Source organism: Lampetra fluviatilis, chromosome 27 (genome assembly GCF_964198595.1).
Source record: "Lampetra fluviatilis chromosome 27, kcLamFluv1.1, whole genome shotgun sequence".
Taxonomy (NCBI): domain Eukaryota; kingdom Metazoa; phylum Chordata; class Hyperoartia; order Petromyzontiformes; family Petromyzontidae; genus Lampetra; species Lampetra fluviatilis.
The window spans coordinates 7,295,116-7,307,115 of NC_136301.1; the positions used below are offsets into that span (position 1 = coordinate 7,295,116).

The 12,000-nt window shown below is 50.9% G+C and overlaps 1 protein-coding gene across 2 annotated transcripts in view; it reads right to left on the reverse strand.

The window, feature by feature from the left end:
* ALDH16A1 (aldehyde dehydrogenase 16 family member A1) overlaps positions 1-12,000 on the reverse strand; it is a 35,589-nt gene that overhangs the window by 18,361 nt on the left and 5,228 nt on the right. For both annotated transcript variants that reach the window (XM_078869172.1, XM_078869171.1), the window contains exons 2-7: positions 7,543-7,645; positions 5,813-5,939; positions 4,165-4,343; positions 2,530-2,607; positions 1,664-1,848; positions 779-931 (exon numbers count right to left, since the gene is read on the reverse strand). In XM_078869172.1, the coding sequence (XP_078725298.1) occupies positions 779-931; positions 1,664-1,848; positions 2,530-2,607; positions 4,165-4,343; positions 5,813-5,939; positions 7,543-7,645 (825 nt within the window). The remainder of the gene's footprint in view (positions 1-778; positions 932-1,663; positions 1,849-2,529; positions 2,608-4,164; positions 4,344-5,812; positions 5,940-7,542; positions 7,646-12,000) is intronic.

A 12,000-nucleotide genomic window follows, 5' to 3' on the forward strand; every position in this document is an offset into this window, starting at 1 on the left:
CGCTTGCATATACAATGCGAGCGAATAGGCGATTAAATTTTAAATGGCATGTAGACTCAATCACATTCGCATACACGTGCCATTGGATATGCACTTGGATACACAGAGGGCTTCAAAAAAATGTGAACACTTCCGAGAATTTGCAACAACGCCGCGAGCAAAGCGCCCTCCGGGCTCTGGAGACCACCTGGAGAAGATTCCAGGCACGCGTTGACAACGATGGCGAACAAGTTGAGACCCTCTGACTTTTTGAAGCTATTAACATTAAATTTGTTATCACGTTACAGTGCATTATCCATTAAAAACGATAGTCCCATATAAGTGTTAACATTTTTTTTAAGCGCCCTGTATATATGTGTGCGTGTGTGAATGTGCATATCAACATAAGTGTTTACGTACGTACGGAACGAAGCACATATGTACGCACGGACCTGCACAGGTCGATAGTCCCATATAAGTGTGAACATTTTTTTTAAGCACCCTATATATATGTGTGCGTGTGTGAATGTGCATATCAACATAAGTATTTACGTACGTACAGAACTATGCACATATGTACGCACGGACCTGCACAGGTCGATAGTCCCATATAAGTGTTAACATTTTTTGTAAGCAGCCATGTATATATATGTGTGTGTGTGAATGTGCATATCAACATAAGTATTTACGTACGTACGGAACTAAGCACATATGTACGCACGGACCTGCACAGGTAGATTAATAGCCCCGGGGGAATCCCAGTGCGCACGCGCCACGTCCGAATCGGCACCGCCGGTACCTGCCCTTGGTTGAACCAGATGGCATCGACTATCCCCTCGACGGCGCTGTCCAGGTCAGCCGAGTCGAACACCACGAACGGCGACTTCCCACCGAGCTCCAGCGACAGCTTCTTTCCCGTCCCTGCCGTGGCTCGCCGGAGCATCTGTCCCACCTGCGAACGGAAAAAAACCCCGCCGACGATTGGCGCCACGGGACACCTGGGCGCTGAGCGTCACTTCGAAGCGAGCGCGGCAATTGCCCGTGCCGCCACGGCACGGAGCCGCACGCGCGAGCGGTCGACCGCGGCGCCGTGCGACATTTAGGCAAAAACTCGCGTGACGCAAAACGGGACGGCGAGCGAGCGGGACGGAATGAACGAGACCCGATCTTAAACCGAATCGTAAACCGGAAGCGTGACAATTCATCAAATCGCTGCCGTAGACAGACGGGCGATTCAGTACACACCCAATGCCTGCCATCCGGAGCTTGGATTACGTCACTTAGAGCCCTTTGTCTATTCACTGCTGGATGAAGGCGTTGCCGTGTCAATCATTAGGGCTGTTTGACATACGTCACCACGCCGGTCAGTGCGGGTTGGCGAAGAGGGACCCCCACGACCAGTCCCAATGATGACCTGCCACCGATGTTAACTGCGACTGGCAATCGAGACGAGCGCAAGCTGCAGAAGGTACCGGCTCGGACTTTGCTCGTCGCAATTTTAACCACGGCCCATCGTCGAACTCTTAACGTTGGTGGGTTTAGTGCGCGAGTGCGCGCCGGATCACCACATCAGCCCAGGCCCGGCGCCACCCCCGACTCCAACCCCCTGCAGCAAACGTCAACGGCCGGGCGCAGCGTTTTAATCCCCCACCCCCCCGCGCCAGACCGCGGCACGTCCACGCACCTCGGTGGAGCCGGTGAAGGCCACCTTGTCCACGTCGGGGTGCGCCGCGAGGAGGCCGCCGAAGGCTCCGTTGCCGGTGACGACGTTGAAGACGCCGGGGGGAAGCCCGGCCTCGGCGCACACCTCGGCGAAAAGCAGCGCGGTGAGCCGCGTGTACGTGGCCGGCTTCAGCACCACCGTGTTGCCTACGCGGAAAGACGAGAGAGACGAGAGAGACGAGAGAGACGAGAGAGAGAGACAAATGGGGCACGGGCGCGTGGGGGTGCCGTATCCAATTACTCGTTCGCAGGTAACCTCGCCTGGTGTACGGAAGGTCGAGGGTTCGATCGCGACCCTGACGCCTGCTGAACACGTGTTTAAGAGTATTTTGGCTGCTATACATTTCCACATGATAAGCGCCCTGAGAAAGTTTGTTTAAAGGCGCTTTATAAGTTTAAATTAATATTATTACAAGCCACTTCGTTGAGCTATCATTTGTGGCCAGGTCGCTTCTGAAAAAGAGCTACACAGCTGAGTGGACCTGACATAGTTGGAGCAAAACACATTTGTGAGTTTGCGTGTCTCTCTCTCCCCGTGGTCGCGTGGATTTTTCACCGTGTCCTCCGGTTTTTTTCCCTCCACGTTTCAAATCAACATCGCAACGCGTTTTTTTGGCCGCTAGAAATTTCCACTTGACAAGCCACTTCGTCGGGCTATCGTTTGGGGCCAGGTCACCTTCTGAAAAAGAGCTACATAGCTCAGTGGGCCTGGTAAAAATAAATAGAAAGTTTCACGGTCACAGTACAACAGGAGGCATTATTATCACGGCCGCACGTTGCACGTGGGCGGGAAGCGTTTCATTCCATCGCAGACCGGCTGACGCTCACCCATAGCGAGGGCTGGGCACACTTTCCACGCCATCAGCATCAGAGGGAAGTTCCAGGGCACGATCGCCGACACCACCCCTGCACGCGCGCACGTCCCGAACACGAGCAGGATTGCTTTTTGCTTTAGTTTTTACACGTTTTCTATTAACTCACTCGGTCTGTTGTTGTCGTCGTTGTATCCTCAAATGTTGTAACTCAATTTTAACTCACTTCCCAATGTGGTATCGACTGCGAACTTGGTATACTTATGTCATGCTGATGACAATACTATATTATATCATTTAAAAAAATGTTAACAATCTTTTTTACATGTTATGTTTCGGCTTGGGTCTAATTGTCCACAGTCAACTGACGTTGGCTGTAATTGCCCACGGTCCCTTACGTTGTGGCAAGCTTCGGGGCCACTTCCTGGAGTCGTGGAGTTCTTCCATTAACAGTAGGGTACATTTCATTAAAACGTGTTTAAAAAAAAAAAGTTTTTTTTTAAATATAACTTATTTTTTATGCTCGTTTGTACCCAGGTAGACGCCGAGGTGACGTCGTTGAGAGACTCGGCGGCATCTGACCGGTGAATCAAAACCTGGGGCAAAAGCCCTGGACAAGGAGCGACTGGCAAGGAAAAAGTCTCAACAGTTTCATCAATAAATATTGAATTGTGCCATGCAGGGCAGAGGTCGCAACCGGGTACCCGATACCCGTACCCTACCCGATACCCGGCTACCCGTACCCAGCCGGAGAGAGGAAGACGGAGCTCTATCCAAGAAGAAAAAATATTCCGCTTATTAACTCTGTCCCATTCAGATGGCGTGGCACAGGTTGGCGCCGGCTATCATAGAGTGGCAGTCGTGTCGCGAGCGTTCTCTGCGGTGAGTAGGATGTCTTTAAAAACAACGGCGCTACGCCTCTCTAAATAAAATGAACTGTTTGCGTGATCTGAGATTCAGCGGTTAACGGGGTACCCACCCTGCAACTGCTATACATTTACACGCGATAAGCCACTTTGTGGAGCTATCATTTGTGGTCAGGTTGTTTCTGAAAAAAATGTTAATACCTCAGTGGGCTTTACCTGGTAAGATAAAAATAGTTTAGTTTTGTTTGTATATTTTTTTTAAGTGATTCGTTTACCTTTCCTATACTTTGCCCTCCTATCGTGTTTGTGTATCATTTGTAATGTTCTGACCCCGTGCCCTGACTGGACATCTGTGGAAAAAAATCTTTATAGCTCATCGGATTCCTCGAGGATAAATGAAGATTCCGATTCCGTACCGAACCCACGCTGCTGGTCAACGCGGGTCGCTGAAGGAATGGAGGGCCCTGGGGCCCAGTACGGATATCAAAAAATATAATTTGGTCGGGAAAATAAAAGAAAATTTTGAGCCGTCGAGTTGTAAATCGCCGATCGTACATTTCCACGCGAGCGCAAGCAACCAATGGCGAGGATGCCGCCCCGCACACAGTTACATCCCCATCGGTCGCACAAATCGACTTCCAGGCTGCACCATGGAGCCGACGGCAATCATTCTGATTCTCAACTCGCAGACGCCTCGGAACGGAAGAGGGCTCTAACCGGGCCCGGTAACAACGCCCCCACCACCCACACCCCCCCCCCCCCACCCCGCGGGCGCTCGCTCTCACCCAGCGGCTTCCAGGCGCCCATCTCCTGGCTGGCGAGCTGCGCCCAGCCCGCGTGGTGGTACAGGTGGCGCACGACCAGCGGCACATCGCAGTCGCGCGACTCGCGGATCGGCTTGCCGTTGTCCAGGCTCTCGAGGACGCTCAGCAGCCGCTGGTGCTTCTGCACGTGGCGCGCCACGCTGCCACGGGAGGGTGAAGGAGGAGGGGCGTGCACAAGTGAACGCGTTAACACGCAGCAGTAGGCTTTCACGAACGATATTATCCAAAATATAGGGTAAGATCGCGTAAATAGAAATGAGTCGTTAAACCCACCGCAGCCAATGAGTAAGGTTTGTCACGTGAACAAAACGTGCCAGTTAGTTGCTACTTCAGCAGACCGGTGTGTTTCAGAGTAACAACATTTACAATTCGAGTACCGTGACGTTTCACACTTTCTACCGTCGGTGGAAATTGTTACGAACAGGCTCGCTCACTGGATTGGCTTGTGGTTTTATTTAGCGGCACCCACTAGCTCACGAAAACAAACACCTTGTGAAAGACCCAACGCAGACAATCTCCGAGTTTGATCTTCTACCACGAGGCTCATGGCCCACCCTAAACCGCATCCACCGACACAAACCATGGCAGTAGATGCGGATACCTGACGCGCAAATGGAAGATGAAAAGCTCTCCAGTAGCAGTGTGCGAATGTGGTCATCCAGAACATACCGTACAATGTATACGGACGCAATGCCCGATCCACAAATACGAAGGAGACATGACGGCGATGATGATACACTATTCCGCTACGCCTGACGCGGTTATCTGGCTTGATCACCTGAATGTGAAATTGTAGTTGGTAAATCTTAACTTAAAGCTTTCGTGACTGCAGGAATTCATATGCTTTGGTCTTTCGGTAAAAGTCACGTAGATAGGTTTTTAGTTATTTTCTTTGGCCCTATCTACGTGACTTTTCCGAAAGACCCAAAAAATATTGTTGTTGTTGTTGCTCTGCGTCATCTACATCGGCGCCACCGTCGGCTTTTACCAAAGCCACTTGAGATGCAATTCACCCGTTCAGAAGCTTTCACGTGCGACGTCGAGCTTGTTACGCGCTCTCTGCTGTTTTTTTTCTCCTCTTTTTAAATCCGCTTTGTATTCTGGGTTCTTCATTGACGATAAAATGTTATGAAAAATATATATAATAAAAAGCTTCATGCGCTCACTTTTAACTTGCAGGACAATCGGGACAATCCAACCGGCGCGAGCACGCACATAGCGCACAAAGACAAAGACCCCCCATGTAGCCTTAACAGACTGTTGGGGCAAGTGCTGTTAACGAGCACCTATGAAGGCAAAAACGGTACACGAGGCGGTGGGTGGCCAGCACCACGCTCTCCCGAGTGACGATGTTTACACGCTGCACTAGGTACTCATTTGACGCTGAGTCGACCTAGGCGAGGCCCAAGACCGGTACAGATAATCGTCACTGGTGTTGGCCATGAGCAGGAGTCGAATTCGGGTCACCGGGTTCATAGCACAGCGCGCGAACCACTACACCACCGCTCTGCACACACGCGCGCACACACGAGCGCGTGACCGTCGATCGTGGCTCAACATGGTGGTCGTGCGCCTGCAACCCGCACGCCCCCCCCTCTCCCCCACACACCTGTAGAGGTGGCGGGCACGGACGTGGGGGGGCAGGGCGCTCCAGGACGTGAACGCTCGGCGCGCCGCTCCCACCGCCAGCGCCACATCCTCCGTCGTGCCCTGCACGGTGTCCGCGAGCACCTCGCCTGGGCGCACGTGGGGGGGGGGGGGAGGGGGGGCAGCGACGATGAGGCGAGCCGTCGATTCAACGCTCGCTTCGTTTTTAACTTGCGCCGAGGCGACAGTCTCCCGACGCGCCCGTGGGCTCAGTTGAACCGCTCCCGGTGTGACCAGGGCAGGGTGTGCGTGTGTGCGTGCCGCTCCCGGTGTGACCAGGGCAGGGTGTGCGTGTGTGCGTGCCGCTCCCGGTGTGACCAGGGCGGGTGCGCGTGTGTGCGTGCCGCCCATGGTGTGACCAGGGCAGGGTGTGCGTGTGTGCGTGCCGCTCCCGGTGTGACCAGGGCAGGGTGCGCGTGTGTGCGTGCCGCTCCCGGTGTGACCAGGGCAGGGTGTGCGTGTGTGCGTGCCGCTCCCGGTGTGACCAGGGCAGGGTGCGCGTGTGTGCGTGCCGCTCCCGGTGTGACCAGGGCAGGGTGCGCGTGTGTGCGTGCCGCTCCCGGTGTGACCAGGGCAGGGTGCGCGTGTGTGCGTGCCGCTCCCGGTGTGACCAGGGCAGGGTGCGCGTGTGTGCGTGCCGCTCCCGGTGTGACCAGGGCAGGGTGCGCGTGTGTGCGTGCCGCTCCCGGTGTGACCAGGGCAGGGTGTGCGTGTGTGCGTGCCGCTCCCGGTGTGACCAGGGCAGGGTGTGCGTGTGTGCGTGCCGCTCCCGGTGTGACCAGGGCAGGGTGTGCGTGTGTGCGTGCCGCTCCCGGTGTGACCAGGGCAGGGTGTGCGTGTGTGCGTGCTGCTCCCGGTGTGACGAAGGCAGGGTGCGCGTGTGTGCGTGCCGCTCCCGGTGTGACCAGGGCAGGGTGCGCGTGTGTGCGTGCCGCTCCCGGTGTGACCAGGGCAGGGTGCGCGTGTGTGCGTGCCGCTCCCGGTGTGACCAGGGCAGGGTGCGCGTGTGTGCGTGCCGCTCCCGGTGTGACCAGGGCAGGGTGCGCGTGCCGCTCCCGAACATCGACGGGGCGTAGCACTACCACGTGACCATCCCGCTGAGTGAATACGGGGAGCCAGGAGATCGCGACGTATCATCGTCTGGGGCTGTGAAGTCTGCGAGGGAGTGGCCGGGCGGTACTTGGTTGTGGTTGTCCTGCACATGCTGGAGGAGGAGGAGGCTGGCGCATGGCTCTGTGGCTACAGGTACGTGTGGTTAATACAGACTTGATTCCTTGCCAAAGGTTTCTGTTTGGTGTTTTAACATCTCAACACCTGTTTTATTGCCAGAAAGGGTAAAACCTATTCTTATATGAACGAAACTACGACGCGCGTGGTACGAATGAGCGGTCGTACGGCTGCCTAGGCGTAGCATCGCACAATGCGGAGATGCAGCCGATCGCCACGGAGATGGGAGCCTATCGCCGCGGAGATGGAACCAATCGCCACGGAGACGGAACCAATCGCCGCGGAGACGGAGCCTCGTGTGAAGACGCAAGACGGATTATCACGTCGCAGAATTTGCGTGAGGCAATGTCGACGGCTTTGGGGGAGGGAAGGCGTCGTCCAGCAGTGGATTGATCATGGCTGACGATGATGATGATGGTGGTGGTGGTGGTGGTGGTAATAATGAATGTGGGAAGAACGGTTTACCGGTGGCAGGGTTGCGAGAGGTGTATGTGGGACGCCCCTCTGGTTTCACCCACTTTCCATCGATAAAGTGGCCCAGACTTCGACCGTGGGAATCCAGCCATGCCTACACGCACGCACACACAGAGCGATGTGCACTCACATAAGTGGCAGCACATACGTGCAAACATCAACGTTCACAGCCAACATTTGCCACCAAGTACGGTCGCATCAACGCAGCGCTTGTGTCACGCTAGGTGCACTTCGAGGGCATGTTAAGCATCTTTGGCAGTTGACGGGAAAGATCCAGGTGTTTACACGGGTTGAATTACTGTGTTTTGTATTTAAATAGCCTAAATTCATGTTAAGCAACGGAGATGATACGACAAAAAATATCCCTAATTAAAACTATCGGAGAGGAAGTACTGACAGTGTAGGAAACGTCGTTCCAGGCAGAGGGAGCAGCAGAAGAAAAGGCGTGATCTCCCATCGTGTGCACATTGGAGGTAGGTTGAGACAGGTGATTTGCTGGAGCAGAGGGAAGTGGGGAGAGAGAAGGGTGGTAGAAGAGATCAAAGATCCGTGATGCACAAAGCCATAAGAGAGTTCGTAGATAATTACACGTCTTGTAATTAACCCTTTCCCGTCCGAGACGCCTGCAAGTTGCAGGGTGGGTCGTCCCGTTCACCGCCGAATCTTGTAACGCTCAAGCGGCTAGGGGTTAATTTTATTTAGAGAGACGTAGCGCCGTTGTTTTTAAAAAGAATCGCAGCGACTGCACTCAACGATGGCTGGCGCCAAACTGTGCCGCACACCCTCTCGCATGGCCTTGTGGGAGCCTCGGTACCGCTAAAGTTATTTTATTTGAGTTTTTCTTGGATGACATACACGTTACGTCACCGGAACGGGGAAGGGTTTCCGTAAAGTCTCCTCGAAAACCATCGGACCTCACTTTCTCCAACCCCGAGTGATACATCGATACAAATGTAAAGTTACGAAGGAAATGTGCGGTTAAGACTAAATACAAAGGAACGTTTTTAGAAGGGGGTGAGAAAGAGAATGCATAAAACGATTATCATCCATCACTAACACCGTCTTATAGCATTTTACAATTTGCAGGCCACAAAAAGATTATATTCAAGGTCAGATTTATTTTGTTGTACCAGGAGGGAACTCAAGAGACCAGGATGAGCCGACTTTAGCAAGAGTGAACTGGGTCAACAAAATGACCGTGACCTAAATGACCAAAATTACAAAAAGAAAACCCAATACAATAAAGTACAGCAATAAAAACAAACAGAAATCAATTCAAGATTTGAAGCTTTTATGACTGCAAGGAACCATACTCTTTGGTTTTTTCGCTAAAGTCACGTAGATTAAAGAAGGAAAACAAATAAATTAAATTAACACAAGCCTCCGTCTTCAGGTGGAACCGTCACAGCAAAAATTACTGTAATAAATTGCCACGATGCAGTCTTGACTATATTCAGGAATCAATGAACATTTTTGGATCGTTTTCACCACCACCATTTGTGTTATTTCACCTTAAAATGTATGCCCCACGACTACAGCCTCGTTGTCCTCGATGATCATAACTTCAACATTTGCAAATCACCCGTGTCAAAATGTGCACACATTGTAAACAACAGACCCTCTCACACGTGCGTCGTAATTCCACGCGTTCCATCACGAGCGGAGCCATCGACTTCAATCGGAATATCAATGCGCCTACACCACTCGCCAATATATCACAAACCAGGCTGACAATTTTGGCATCGGCCGTTTTTCAGAGTAGCTCTGCAGTACGAAAGACAATGGTGGGTGGGGATATTTTATTTTTTTAAACCAATTATTAAAACCTCCCAGCCCCTGCTGTGTGCACGTAACGGCTTTTGCCAGTGACCCGGGTATGCAATGGCATGGGCGATTGTCCCCAGCCGTGCCACTCAAACAAGTCGGCCACTCGCACAACGTGATGATGATGATAATTTTTTGGCGAAGCTGCAGGAGTAAGAGAGCAATTTAAGAAACTTCCTGTCTGTGTATTCTTGGTTCTTTCGGTAAAGTCACGTAGAAAGTAAACAATTAAATAATAATTGTTTTATATTTATATTATTTTATTGTTTCCCTTCTACGTGACTTTACCGAAAGAACCAAAAATATGAATCCCTGCAGTCACGAAAGCTTTAAATCAAATTTTTCCTGTCTGTGCTGACAAATTAACTGGGGAAAAATTAACCCGTGAAAACAAAGTTTTTCACTATAAATCCTTTATATGCGTGGCATCGGTTTTATTTTATTATTCATTTCTGTTTATCTTGAGTAAGAGTTTCATTTTTATCACATTGGTATTTTAAATTAAATATGAAAAAAAAAATTTCCTAAAAAGTGGAAAATTTTGGAAAAAATTTTTTCACGAAAATAAATTGTCACGCACAACGAGTCTGTGTGCAAAATGTCAGCTCGATTGGATCACGGAAAGTGGGTTAAAAAACGACTGAAAGATTTGCACGGTCGTAAGCGCGCAAGCAAGCAAGTGAACTTAATATAAAGGATTTTAAAAAAGGCGTTTGATGCTAATATAAACCCGCTACATACAAGGTATACAACATTGAAAATTGCATTCTTGCATACGCATGGATGACTAGTAGCAACGTATGAGCCTGCGTCCAGATTAGTTTGCTTCAGTTGACTTGTGGTGGACCGATAACAATGCTTCTAGAAATAACGAATTCTTACAAGCACGATTTGACGGAGTGTAAGAATCGATTTTAATCGGCGCATTGTTACACTCTTGCCATGCACACAAGACAGCCGCAGGAATCCCTGCATTGCTGAGACCCCCACCCTCCTGGTATGAAGTGGAACATCTGATAAATCACAGGTTTACGAGCAGGCATGGACCCACTGAGGTGTAAGGAACAAAAGTCACAGATGCAAGGGTCACACTGATATTCACTGCTCATGATTGTATCGCACGACCGGATCAATAATGTTCATTGGTATTAAACTTGTGGTTCTGATGCTGGCTTTATTTGCTTCACCGTAACATTTTTCAGCTGTATTTGGTTTCATGCAGGAGGCTATATACGTAGGGGGGGGGTGGGAGCAGAAAGTTTGTGCAGTTATTGGTGACAGGGCTGAGGCCATCGACTTGACTCCCTGCCTGGCTTTGAAACCCCCAGGATCTTAGCAATGCCAGTTCAGCGCTGACCCCTGAACCGACCCAGCCACGTCAGCAACGTGCAAGTTTGGATCGTCTGCGAGGCTTACGTGACCGACTTTGTGCATTTCCAGCAGCTTGAAATTCAAAGTGCTTACAGTTTGTCTAACACGGAGCAGTCAGCCTTTCGCGGCCAATATTATCCATAACAGAGGTTTTTGGGGTTTGATCGCGTAAATATAAACGTGTCAGTAAACCCGCCACCACCCGACGCAGCCAATTGGTAAGGTTTGTCACGTAAAGAGAACGTGGTCAATTCGTTACTAGTACAGCACTAACCGATGTGTTGGAAAGTAACGACCACAACATTTACAATTCAAGTACCGTGACGTTTCGCCAGTAATTACAACCGGTGTCATCAGGAGGACAGCCAGAATTGTGGAGAAATCCACCTGCTTCGGTCTTAAATAGACGGTGGATAAATGTGCTTGCAGTTTTAAGCCCCTTTCACAGCCAAGGGGCAGCTTCCATCCACCGAGTGTGCAATTATTTACAAGGTACCGTACCCCCGTGCTAGACTGCCAACTGGCCACTTGTGACTTCAAGGCTAAACGAAGTCTCGGGATCCAACACCAAAAGTTACAAGACGGGCCGCACTCGTAATTTTTTGTCAAGTATCCCTGCAGCAGAGTGGTCAACCTCACAACGATGCGAGTTCAAATCTCGGTCAATCCTTCAGCTTGTTGAACGTACACATTTGGGTGTCTTGCTGATAAACTGGCCCCAACCCATAAGAATGCTTAATTTTCACGATGCCCGGGACTACCTATAGAGATGTGCGCCGCTGAAATTCTGAATTATTTTAATTTTACCAGGTAAGGCCCACTGAGCTGCAGAGCTCTTTCAGAAACGACAAGGCCACAAATGATCGCCCATTAAAGTGGCTAATCACGTGGACATTTACCGCAGCCAAACGCTCTAAATGCACGTTGATTATAAATGTGGAGAGAAAAATCCACGCGACCACGGGGAGAGAGACACGCAAACTCCAAATAAACAGCAGCAGGCGTCAGTGTCGGGATCGAACCCACGACCTCCTCCTTCGTACCAGGCGAGGTAGTTAACATCTCCTAACCACCGTGCTTCTTGTTTGCACGTTGCAGCATTTCGACTTTGTCCTAAAATGTTATCTGCAAATTTACCCAGCCATTTCCAGCTCTCGAGGACACAACGACGAGGTCAAAGTGGAAAAAAAAATGCTCGCTTGCTTGCCTCAGGGCGGGCAGGTGCTAAACTGAACATTTTCTCTTTGCTATGGT